Genomic DNA, 13,340 nt, shown 5'->3' on the forward strand with positions numbered 1-13,340 from the left:
AAGTTACGGCATTTTAAAGTTTCGCTATTTTCAACAAAATAGTTATATGAACGAGCCAGTTACATCCAAATGAGAAAGTTGATGACATAACTCACTAACTATTTCTTTTGTATTTTATTATATGAAATATTTTGATTTTCTCATCATTGTCATGTGAAATGAAGTTTCATTCCTCCCTGAACACGTGGAATTCCATTATTTTAACATTTTGTGCTTCAGGCAAGGAGGTCCTAATCGTCAAATTCGTAAAAATTGAAATATTGTATAATTCAAACAATAGAAAACAAAAGAAATAGTGAGTGAGTGACATCATCGACTCTCTCATTTGGATGTAACTGGCTCGGTCATATAACTATTTTGTTGAAAATAAGCGAAACTTTGAAATCTCATAACTTTCTTATTTTACATCCGATTTTGATGAAATTTTCAGCATTATGCTTGTCTGATTTTTCTCTATTGATTCAAATCAACATTTTTCTGAGGTGGACTTGGCCTTTAAGTCGAAAAGCAACCATGTTTTTCAAATGAAAAGCCCCCAGGAAAAACAATCTCAATTTTATTGAAATAATTAGTTTTATCCCTCGAAAACTTAAGTACATCGATAAAATAATTGTTTGTTTGTATTTCAAGTGAAAAACAAAGTTTATCGGAGAAATCTTTTCAATTCAATTCAATTTAATTTCGATTTATTTCATTCAAAATTAAAAACAATTACAAGGTAAAAATACCTATACAATAAAATAGAATGTGGAGACATGCAGCTTGGAAGAACATTGAAGTCTTACGAAATGCTGCCATCAATAATACAAACAATTAAAACCAAGTAATATACAAAAACAAATGAAAAGAGAGCATGTAGATTTTAGTTTATCGGCTAAAAACAATGTTTTTCGATTGATCGATTGATCAAAAAACTGATTTTATCAACAAAGATGAATTTTTTCGTCTTTAATGGTACAATTGGCCCGCCATTCCGCAGGCCCTTCATTTCGATCAACAACGAAAACAGAAGCACGTGTGTGTGACTTGTCGACTTGTACTCCGAACTTTCTGCGTACCAAGTAGTTGCCTCGGAGAAGACACTGTCCGATCGATTGATGTCTTGAGGATGGCTTGAACCATGGTGGCAAAACTTGTTTTTACCTCCATACTTAAACTGTCATCTTTAGATTTCTCCACGATTTGAACGAGTAAAGCTATTGGTGGGTTTCTGTACTTGCAAATGCCAGACTTCAATGATTATAAGGCAATCTCTTTCATGACTTCAACGCTTAATTTTTCAACGAGGGGATTATGATGCAGTAAGATGATCATCGCACTCTTTACTCTTATCGCTCGTATCTACGCCCATTGTCCTGGCGGTGAGGAGTGTCAACATTCCGCTGGAAGTTGGTGGTTTTTCAATAACCAACGTGAGTATTACTTATTTTATCTTTCAAGTTGAGTGATTTTTAACGTTATATGTTAATCTTGGGAATATGCATAGAGATTCATTTGTGCATATGTGGAACCAATTTAACCTGATTACAAGAGAACGACTTAGAAAATAATACCATATTGCTCGACACTTTCTGTTCCTTAAGGCCTAACAAGACCGAATCAAATTGTACGTCTGGAAAGATATGACAATTCTTGCTTGTTTCATCATATCGACCCATGTGCTCAATACTCATGGACTATTTTAACATAAGGGCTAAATTTGGTCTTCGATAAGGCCCTAAGTACCGGTCTAAATACATGGTTCTTATATTGTATTGAGATTTGCGGTACAATGTATATGGCAAAAATAACTATGATAGCTGGGTTTATAGACGACAGATATATAATCATGGGCAGGACCTCAGGTCTACACATCACCTTCCCTACCTAAGTAACTACTCTCTATTAAAAAATTTGTTCAAGCATAAGAATGTTACTTGTACTGACAATCCACCGATTCTACATAGGCCTGTCTAGAGCCATTTTCTTCATGCCCTTCCTGCTCTCCACTTTCTCTTTTCGACCATTATGTTTCATATTACTCTGGCTGCAACTTTCCTATCTGTCAAAACATTTTCCTACCTCATCTGTATTATGTCTTGGACCGGGGCCTTGGCATGTTCTATCTTTTTTCTCAATGATAAACAACCGGGGACAGGACGCGCAAGACATCAAACAGCTGACCGTTGTGATTTCTGAATGACAGAATTATAGTTCGCTTTTGTTTATGTTATGAGGTGCGAGCGAGAAGACAGCTATAGTGGCCATATTGTCCCCCGATCGCACTTGATTAGGTTGTTTTCGTTAATCCTTTATTGTTGTCTAAAATGATCTTTCTGAAAGGGGAGCAGCACCTCAACAAAAAAAGTTGATATAAACCATTACTTACGAATTATAATATGTTTGATTTCTCCCTGAACATTATTATGTCCCACATGAACTATAAGAATTAGAATAGTGTCATCATTGTCGCGTTTAATATAGAGCATTATACGTGAAGGCCTTTGTGAAAATTAAATGAATTTTGAAAATATCATAACTCCTTTATTTTAGGTCCAATATTTACAAAGTTATCACCGTAAAGCTATACTTTTTTTCTAAATTCAGTTTGTTTTTATTTGGGTAGACTTAGCCTTTACAGAAAAGGTAAATTCTCGCTTCAAGTAATTTTTTTTATATAATTTATTTGGGAAGGTCCTATATGCATAGTTTTTCCCTGATCGAACGTCGACATGGACGTCAGAGCAGAGGATTATCTTCCGTATATGGGGGGGGGGTGGGAGACGCAATGTCCCACATGAACTAAGGATAATCCTCTGTGCTGACGCCTATCAGAGTCGACGGGTCCTCGCAGAATGTACACGGCAGCATCGCAGATTTCGCTGGATCAAGACGGCGTCTCCGCGGCGAATACAGAGCACGATGTCAACACGGACCTGGAGGACAAACAAACCACCTACATAGACCAACAGGTAAGCTACACGGACCATCCCGAATTGCTCTGGCAGCACGGCAGTCCATGGATGACGCCGGATGTTTGTGACCTCCAAAACTTGCAGTATTATCCTCTCGGACATTCACGGACCTCCACCAAATGGATCACCCCGGATCTGATCCGGGGTGATCAGGGGGGGGGGGAGAGATCGTTGCAGACGCCTTTGGGTATCCTTGGAGGTCTGTGGAGGTCGTTGAACGTCGGAGGCCATCATGGTATATTTTTAGAGGTCAAGCACATTTGGCGTCATCCGCAGACTGTCGAGTTGGCACAACAATCCGGGATGTTCCGTGTAGCTACCCTGTTGGTCCATGTATCGGTCGTGTTGGACCGTGTGTCCACTGTGTTCTTCCGTAATGATGCCCTGCTGGTCTCGTACACCGTGTATTATCTTTTTTTTTTTGGTAAACGCCGTTTTAATCCCGTGCAGTTACAGCGTTAATACCACGTGTACAGTCATTAACGCTCGTTGACGCTCAATCCGGGGTAAAAGTATCCCGTACCTCAGCTGATCATGCCAGCATATCCGGGTTAACATCCCAGGGGCCCATTCAAATATATTGCTGTACACATTCGTGACCCCCCCCCAAAAAAAAACACTTTTAAGTTTTGGACGCGGGCCGCGCGTGCACCTGTTAAGGGTATCAAAAAGACCTATTACAAAAAGAAAAAAAAGAGGTAGTTTGGAAAGACTGGTCAATGGTCAATCGCGGGGCTGCACGTATATAGGGTCGGTTTTTATCTTTCAAAGTTTTTTTAAAGACTATATAGCCAAACGTGTTTCGGGTATGTTTTTTCCCCAAGCTTTTTCCTCCTCGTTTCTAAAAAGTGTTCGGGTTTTTCCCGATTGTAAGCAACAACCCTGGGAACGGGCCTGGGAAACGGGGAAACGGTCGTGATATTTGTCACCCCTCTGTCCACGCGACAACTTGTGTAACTTGTGTAACTGAAGCTGCGAAAAACTTTTGAGGGGTTATACGGGCAGGGGGAGGGAGGGATAACAAGAGAGATTTGTCATCGGTGATCAGTGTTTGCCTGCACTGAACTCCTGAACATGCTGCATGCACTATCAAACAGTTGTCGTAGATGGTGTAGTTGCAGATGGTGGTACAATGATCTTCAGTCAGAAATGGGTCACACACACTGAACTCTATCACGACGTATTGTTCAGTGGTCATACACAGATGATAATATATTCACTTGCAGGCGCAGAAAGATTATCGTGGTATATGTTCGTTGATTGTGCGAGTGACAATAGAACGTTTTCGCGTGAAAGATTAGAACCTCTTCAGCGGTCTTTAGTTTCCTTTATGTATATGTGCATTCTTTTCACTATTGCGTTCGTTCTCTCTTTAAATTCTCTCTCTTCTTCTTCTTCTTGGTTATTCCTTTCCCCTTTATCCTTCTTAATGTCCACTCTCCATCTTATGTGTCTGCTCACCGTCTTATTTCCTGTATGTTCAGTCTCTGAATGTTAACTAATTCTCCGGGCTAATTCTATTTGTGTCCACTCTCTTATTATCTGTATACATTCCCTTATCTACCTACATGACCTACCTATATATATTTATATGTTATTTTCTATCTTGTTATCTGTAAGTTTATTGAATTATTCTCTCTCGTTGACCATACATTTTTTACTATCCTGTTTTCTTTTCATTCATAATTCTATATATAAGTGCTCCTGTTTCTTATATGATATACGAGCACCATTTTTAGGTACATTTATATTCAGACGCTCTAAATGTTGTAAATATTTTATATCATATGCGTGATTTTCTTTCCTGTATATGTTCATTCTCTTTTATCTATATGTTCATTCTGTTTTCTTTATATGTTCATTCTGTTTTATCTATATGTTCATTCTGTTTTCTATACATATTCATTCTCTTTCCTCTATATCTCTCTTGTCTACATATGTTTCATCCTATTATATCTCCATACTGCAAACTCTGTTGTTTGTCTACCATCTCTTCTGCCTCTTACCCTGTCGGCCAATCTTTCTCTTTTACTTGTGTTCACTTTATGATTATAATCCTCTTTTGTATATGATACTATTCATCTCTCATATCTAGATTGTCTCTATTTTATGTAACACTCTTTTATTACAGTATACAGTTCGGCTTCTGCTGATAAGAAACATACAATTATATATGATAATAGGTCGAGGTCGTTTAGTCACCAGGGACTAACCTAAATCATTTATTTTACAAGACTTTGAGTGTATATTTGTTTATTTGCTTTTACAAACTTGTTGTTTTTATCTCCTTTCAGACGACGACGAGACCGCCGGACTGGTGCATGGTGGAAAAACATGAACCTCAGCCAGAAGTCTCAGCAAAAGTCATACACACGGATATATATATATATATATATATATGTATACACACACACACACACATATATATATGTATACTTCAGGGATGTTATTCTTGGTGCTGAGTCAACTCTACAGTCAACAGAAGCTCAACAGAATGTTACTCCATCGGGCAATGGTAGTAAATGGATAGCTTCCTGTGAACGTGCTATTCGACTGATTTGCATAAGAGGCTTATGCCTCCCTCTATTGGTCGGACTTATTGTCACGTGACAAATCTATTCTGCTCGACCTTTGTTATTACGATCAACCAGTCAATATAACTATTATATCCCTTCGGAGCGTCGCTCTATGTATGGTTACACGTGTTTTCAGCGCGGTAACTGTTCTGAATTTGAAATACATGTGTTTTAGGATAAATGGTGAGATGTTTCTTGACACTATCGTGTTCGCTTCGGCAACACATCTAATAAAATTGGAACGATACAGAGAAGATTAGCATGGCCCCTGCGCAAGGAAGCTACCCACCAATCTTCTCTGTCCCCGCGTCCCGTAGGCTCCCACGCCGGCGCCGTTCTGTTGATTTTTGGGCAGATCGTGCGCCATATAAGGGGGGCGGAGCTTGCGCTGGCGTGGGAAACGGAGCCTTGTTTGACAACAAATCGGTCGGGTTCTGGCTTATGGAATGCCGGAAAGGGGGAAAAGAAATGATTTTGTAGGCACGATATTGATTGTAATGTAATGACAATATGAAACAATTTTTTTTGTGTTTATTTGTTAATAAATGCAGAGAAATGAATCTATTTTGCATTTATGTTTCGTGTTCATTGTATTTTTCACTTCTGAGAAAGAGAGAGGTAGAGATAGAGATAATAATAGATAAACAAAGATAATGTAGATAGCTAAATAAGAAAAGAAATAGATGAATAAGAAGATTGATAAATTTAAAGAAAATGACTATTGAAAGAATGTAAGTAAAGATATATCTTGTCGTTTCTAATTTATTGATTTTAAAGAGGGGGGGGGGGGATGTGAGGGGGAAAAAGGAATTAGAATGAGAGAAAAGAAAGATCCTTCGTTTTTCATTCATTTATCAATTCCTTGACTCATTCATTCTTTTTTTCATTCATTCATTCATTCATTTTTTTTCATTCATTCATTTTGGACTCATTCATTCCCTGACTCATTCATTCATTCTTTCTTTCATTAATTCTTATTTTCATTCATTCATTCCTTGACTCATTCATTAATTTATGCATTAATTTTTGTTCATTCATTCATTCATTCATTCATTCATGCCTTCTTTATTAATTTATAATTGAAGCGAAAGTTAAATGTTCCTATGAAATAAATAACCCTTTCTAAATACTTGTCTTAGTTTAGTCATGAAAAAAATATGAAAATAAAAGAAATATGTAGTTGTAAGTGTGGAAAAAAGGTATTAAGTCACATTTATGCGAGAAGGATGCTAGACACATTTGTGGAAGTAATTATTTGCAAGATAGTCATTTAGATTTCTAAGGTTGTAAATCCCATTTATGAATGTGGAAAAAGGTATTAAGTCACATAAGTGCGAGTGCTAGAAGGTTGTAAATCCCATTTATGAGTGTGGAAAAAGGTATTAAGTCACATTTATACAAAAAGGATGCAGGTCGCATTTGTGGAAGTAATTATTTGCAAGATATTCATTTAGATTTGTGAGTGCGAGTGCTAAAAGGTTGTAAATCCTATTTATGAGTGGAAAAGGGTATTAAGTCACATTTATACAAAAAGGATGCAAGTCGCATTTGTGGAAGTAATTATTTGCAAGATAGTCATTTAGATTTGTGAGTGCGAGTGCCAAAAGGTTGTAAATCCTATTTATGAGTGGAAAAGGGTATTAAGTCACATTTATACAAAAAGGATGCAAGTCGCATTTGTGGAAGTAATTATTTTCAAGATAGTCGTGTAGATTTGTGTGTGTGAGTGCTGAAAGGTTGTAAATCCTCCCCCCCATCATTTTCAATCTCTCTCCTTTTCTCTCTGTCTTTTCCTCTCGGGTTTTTTTCATGAAGCATAACTTGGTTTCCCTCTGCTTTTGACAAGGGCTTGGGACCTTCAAAACATCAACCAATTTTCAACAAATTTGAATGTATATTTCAAGAATGGCAGTTTGAAGAAAGTTGGTTAATGTTTTGGCAGCATTAAAAACCAAACTAGTTGACATTATCACACTAGTTTTAAGAGACCGCTCCACAAAGTCATCGCAAGTGATGCTCAACATATTAAATATGGAGCTTCACAAGGATACCCGTGAACGATCGGAAAAAATTAGTCACCTTAGGAGTTGCTTGACTAAGGTACAGTACTTCGTTGTATAACATCCAACATTTATTTTTCTTGACCCGTTTCATATTTACTAAATTGTGTTGCACATTCCACTAAGTCCTCAATGCTTATCCATCATGGATATCGTACTATAGCACTGAGACGTCGTGAATGTCGATATAGCTTGAGTCACCACTCGAGATGCTCGATGATTGCAAGAACCAGAGCTCCTCGGGGTACTTTGTGGCGGTGAAAATGAGTTTCTATGAGATTATAGTTTAATATCCATCTGTCTGTTTCTTGAAAACTGCTGATCTTTAACCCATCTGCTTTCGTAGTTGTATTGAATGCGTTGTTTGGAAAATTGCTGCAATGATTCCTCACTATTCTGCTGCCGCTGTTGTAATCTAACAAGTTTTGTAATATGTTTGGTATCTTCCTCGTTTTCACTGTCGTTTTAAAACCTGTCCTTATTTCTCAATTAATTTTCGACTCTTTTTCATCTGATTTGACGTATATATGAAGCTGCCAACAATTTCTTTCAACCTATACTGTTTTCTCTCTCCTTGAAGGTTAGCAATCTTCATTCCATTTTGCTAGTTAGTATCCTAAATCCATAGATCCGATGTCCCTTGTGCATGACTGGTGCAATGATCCACTTTAACAGGTCTTGTTTTTCATCCTGCAGGAGGTCTGAATCCCCCTTCCTACTGGCATAGCTTTCAGTAGGTGGCGCCAGTTTAGTCGCCGGCGACCCGACTTCTGCTGTCTTGATAAACATATTATTCACTGCACTAGTCCTTCTTGGCTTCGTCCTTGTCAGCTTTCACCTTTGCTAGTCGCCGTTCTGACATCATCGCCTTCCATTCAGCCAAGGGTTGGGTCTGGGATGTCTGGCAATACCAGCTGCCATAATATTGAGTGTGAGTCTCACGATCCCTTGGTTGATGGCACTGGCTGCATACAATGGGACCTTTCCGGGGCTTGTAAACTTTGGTAGAAGCCTGTCCTTCGAGTTGTTGCTGTGCTCTGCGCTTCCTGTTGTAATAGGTGGACTTCGGGATTGATGAAGGTGGTGGTAGACTCGGTTGTGGTACACTGGGCCGCCAGGTAGGAGGTGTAGGCTGGACGGACCGGAATCCAGGGACTGTGACTGTAGTTGGAGCAGGGGTGGACACAGGGGTTGATGGTACAGCCATTACAGGAACAGGAAGCAGAACAAATGCTGGTTGTGCTATTGGTGCCCTCATCTTTGCCTGACCGACTGTGTTGGAAATCGTCGGGAACTGGAAGGGCCTTTGGATGGGAGGTGGTGGCAAGGCATGTGGTTTCTCCTTTGGTGGTGGGACAGATCGGTGGGCAGTCATGCTAGGTCGAGGTGCCGAAGCTCCCATCTCCAATGCACTCCTCTCCTCTTCTTTAGATCTTCGGTTGTGCCTGTACATCGAATAAGAAAAGGATGAGAAAGGAAAATGCCGTTAGACAGGCTGTATTTCATCGGGAGATACATATTGCTAAAGATACAATCTATTGCTGCAATTGAAATACTTTGTAATAACACAGATAAATTTTGTTACCAATGAAATTGTGATGGCATTGCATGTTATCCATGATTCCATTTAAATCATTATACTTTAAAAAGTCTTGGATTTCAAATTGCTGTACTATTAAATTTAGGGGAATGATGGCAGGTATGATTGATATACCATATTAAGTATCGGTATGTTGACAGGTATGGAAAATAAAGTCGATGCAATTCAATTAAAGACATTACCAAGTGCACAAAATTTAACTCATTATACAATATTCTTACCATTGAATGAGGACATGTCTATTGATATCTAAGAGTTGTAGGCGGGTGTTGGATGTTATGTAGGTGGAGGCCAGGACCCTGCTTCGAATGTTCTTATAGTCGTGGATGATAGTGGTCCACCTTGGAATGACTCTTCCTTGGTGCCTCCTATGGTCTGGATGGTAGCTGCAGAGCTGACCGATCACATACTCCATAACCCTGTTGGCGTTGGGGACGGAGGCGGGTCCTGAGTTACTGCCAAGAAAGCATCTGTACCAGGGGAGGAAAAAAAGATACAAAGATCAGAAATATATAAAGAAATCGTGTAGAGCACACTTCAATGCATACACGACAATTGGATTGAGAAACTTGTTTGTTATTATATTTCTTTGCAAGTATATAAAAAGGCTGCTCTTGATTGCATCATGATAAATCACCCAGAAGTAATAATAGAGATGAATTTACATACCTTTGAGTACTCTCTATGCCTGGGACAACTGGGGATGTTCCTTTGGCTTTGAAGCGTCCTTTGGTGAGCTTCTCTTGGTGACGGGCCGGGCGTCTCACTTGTTTGTCGTATGGATCCAATTCGTTCCAAAGTTTCACGATCTGTTTGGCGTCCCTGGAGCTCATCAGATGATCGTCACCTCTGAGTTTTAGGAGGTAGTTCCCCAGTGCTGTCACACGGTCGTAACCTGGTATGCGACCTGTGTGCTCTTCCTGTAAAAGTAAAATTGTAATAAAGAGGACAATTATAACAGGGAAATGAAATAAATAACAAAAGAAACAAGTGAAGAAATTGATATTTTCAAATGCAAAGTTAGTATGTAAGACCAGAAACATGATAACATCTTGAAATAAATAAATTATTCAAGCTCACTTTTTGTGAATAAAGAAAACAATAACATGGATTTATTTCTCTTCCATAGACACTTGAAATAAATTGATCATTCTTATTTTGTTCCATTTATTTCTTTGACAAAATTTAGAAATAAAATAAGCATTCAAAAAATAAAAGTTATTTCTCTTACGTCAGAATCTTCTCTGAGATCTACATCTTCGACATCCTTCACTTCTTCATCTCCAGCAAGTGTTCCACCATCCGGTGTGTCATCCCTTGGAGAATCGGGCGCCCGGGAGACAGTTGCTGGTGCTGTGGATGTCCTGTGAATCGAAGTTGGCGGTGGTGAATCTGGAGCACGTGATACTGTTGCCGGTGCCTTGGATGTGTGGGGTCTGCATCTGGTGGATGGAACCGGCAGTAATGATGATCTCTGTGATCTGTGTTTCTGCGGTGTTGCTGTATATGAAATGAGATAGAAGAAAAAGAAATATTTTCTAATGTTGGGAAATCACAGAAGATTTATTATTGTTTTTTTGCGGGTATATTGAATTGTTATAAAATTAAGAAATGAGGAATCCATTCATCCAGAAATGGTACAATAAAAAAAGTAAAATATACAACATGTGTTTGAACTGCATGAACATTGAGCAGTGGTGTAAACTCCCAATTGTGATGGGGTAAATTGTTGAAGTGAAGCTCGTAGTAATGACTCCCTGAAAATACAATCATTTTTTGCTTTTAAACATAAAAAGAAAATAAAGAAAAGAAAATCGCTGAAAATATAGGAAATACTCACTGCTAACGTGCTGTGGTACTGGTTGCTGGCTTGACACTCTCGAGGCACGTCGGGATGAAGCAGGTCTTACTCCAAACTCCGGGGGTGGCTCAGTCGGGTCCTGTACGTCCTCTCCTTCCCGACGTCCTACGTCCTCGCCGTCATCATCTTCTACCTCCCCTTCATCAGGATGCATGGGGAGTAGCTCCTCGTTGGTCTGGTTGAAGAGATATTCCAGGCCGATAAGCTCCCCTGTAACAAATAAATTTAACGAAAGAAAGAAAAAGAGATCAGGATAAATTTTTATTAGCTGGAATTAAAATTGAGAGAAGAAAGTAGTTCATTTCATTTTATATTACATAAATGTTTTTACATTCTATTGACATACCTCATAGACCATTAGGAGTCAGATATGAATGCAATACACTAGAAAAGGCATTGTCATACCTGTGTACTTCTGGGGTGCAGTCAGAGTAGGGTTGATCTTAATTCCGAACAGCTTCTCGGTCAGCCGGTTGACATCAAACTCGTAGTAGCTGCCATATGATGCGTGAGAAGGAGCAGTGGCAGCTTCAGCATCCCTTGCACGATCGCAGTTCCATCTATGTACCCCCTCAAGAAGGTAGGCCTGGAAGTGGACATTGTTGGCTGATGTCCCTGAAAAATAAAATGAACAGAGTATTTTGAATGCCGAGAAGGAGACGAAGGCATAGATAAAGAAGGCTTTTGGCGTCTCTCAATTCACACCATATTATTATTTCAAAGTCAATACGTTTTATGTTATTGTCTTATTATAGCATAAATGTATCTACATGGCAATTGTACTTTTTAATTTAATAAATTTGAATTGAATTAAAAAGTCTTAAAATCTTGATTATCACCTTTTCGAAACCCAATTACTGCGTGTTGTTGTTTTCTTTCTCCACCTCTTTCTTTCGGCTATGTATATAAGTTTTTGTTGTATCAGTTTATTTTGTTATGATTTATTATTTGGTGTACTGTTTGTAGTTTACATGCACGACCTCTCTGGAAATAGGCAATTACTCATGAGTAAGCCATTTATTACTAGTTCTTATCAATAAAAGATATGGTTGACGAAGGCAGTGGTAAAGAAAATGAACGTCGAGGAGACGAAGGCATAGATAAAGAAGGCTTTTGGCGTCTCTTAATTCACACCATATTATTATTTCAAAGTCAATACGTTTTATCTTATTGTCTTATTATAGTATAAATGTATCTACATGGCAATTGTACTTTTTAATTTAATAAATTTGAATTGAATTAAAAAGTCTTAAAATCTTGATTATCACCTTTTCGAAACCCAATTATTGCGTGTTGTTGTTTTCTTTCTCCACCTCTTTCTTTCGGCTATGTTTATAAGTTTTTGTTATATTAGTTTATTTTGCAATGATTTATTATTTGGTGTACTGTTTGTAGTTTACATGCACGACCTCTCTGGAAATAGGCAATTACTCATGAGTAAGCCATTTATTACTAGTTCTTATCAATAAAAGATATGGTTGACGAAGGCAGTGGTAAAGAAAATGAACGTCGAGGAGACGAAGGCATAGATAAAGAAGGCTTTTGGCGTCTCTCAATTCACACCATATTATTATTTCAAAGTCAATACGTTTTATGTTATTGTCTTATTATAGCATAAATGTATCTACATGGCAATTGTACTTTTTAATTTAATAAATTTGAATTGAATTAAAAAGTCTTAAAATCATGATTTTAATTCTTTTCAAAACCCAATTATTGTCGTGTTGTTGTTTTCTTTTTCCACCTCTTTCTTTTGGCTATGTATATAAGTTTTTGCTTTATTAGTTTATTTTATTATGATTTATTATTCGTTATACTGTTTGTATATTACATGCACGACCTCTCTGGAAATAGGCAATTACTCATGAGTAAGCCATTTATTACCAGTTCTTATCAATAAAAGATATGGTTGACGAAGGCAGAGATAAAGTAAATGAACGCCGAGGAGACGAAGGCAGAAATAAAGAAAACGAATGCCGAGGAGGAGACGAATGCAGAGATAAAGAAAACGAATGCCGAAGATGAGACGAAGGCAGAGATAAAGAAAGCGAATGCCGAGAAGGAGACGAAGGCATAGATAAAGAAAACGAATGCCGAGAAGGAGACGAAGGCAGAGATAAAGAAAACGAATGCCGAGGAGACGAAGGCAGAGATAAAGAAAACGAATGCCGAGGAGGAGACGAAGGCATAGATAAAGAAAACGAATGCCGAAGATGAGACGAAGGCAGAGATAAAGAAAACGAATAATGAAGATGAGACGAAAGCAGAGATAAAGAAGGCGAATGCCGA

General features: G+C 38.2%; 1 protein-coding gene, 1 long non-coding RNA gene and 1 other non-coding gene across 3 annotated transcripts; 2 read left to right on the forward strand and 1 right to left on the reverse strand.

The window, feature by feature from the left end:
* The first annotated feature begins 871 nt into the window (after positions 1-871).
* LOC121418674 lies at positions 872-5,877 on the forward strand. Its single transcript, XR_005970497.1, has 2 exons — positions 872-1,412; positions 5,249-5,877. It is a non-coding gene; the product is annotated as an uncharacterized LOC121418674 (long non-coding RNA).
* On the forward strand, positions 5,737-5,828 carry LOC121419458. Its single transcript, XR_005970598.1, has one exon. It is a non-coding gene; the product is annotated as a U6 spliceosomal RNA (small nuclear RNA).
* A 1,798-nt stretch (positions 5,878-7,675) lies between the features above and the next one.
* On the reverse strand, positions 7,676-12,917 carry LOC121418076. The gene is made up of 7 exons (XM_041611782.1): positions 12,914-12,917; positions 11,457-11,666; positions 11,031-11,261; positions 10,422-10,690; positions 9,860-10,110; positions 9,412-9,660; positions 7,676-9,035 (listed from the first exon to the last, which is right to left on the reverse strand). Exons 1-7 carry the CDS (start codon positions 12,915-12,917, stop codon positions 8,393-8,395), a joined length of 1,857 nt encoding a protein of 618 aa, XP_041467716.1. The 3' UTR covers positions 7,676-8,392.
* Between the last annotated feature and the right edge of the window lie 423 nt (positions 12,918-13,340).

The sequence above is a fragment of the Lytechinus variegatus genome, chromosome 7, assembly GCF_018143015.1.
Source record: "Lytechinus variegatus isolate NC3 chromosome 7, Lvar_3.0, whole genome shotgun sequence".
Taxonomy (NCBI): domain Eukaryota; kingdom Metazoa; phylum Echinodermata; class Echinoidea; order Temnopleuroida; family Toxopneustidae; genus Lytechinus; species Lytechinus variegatus.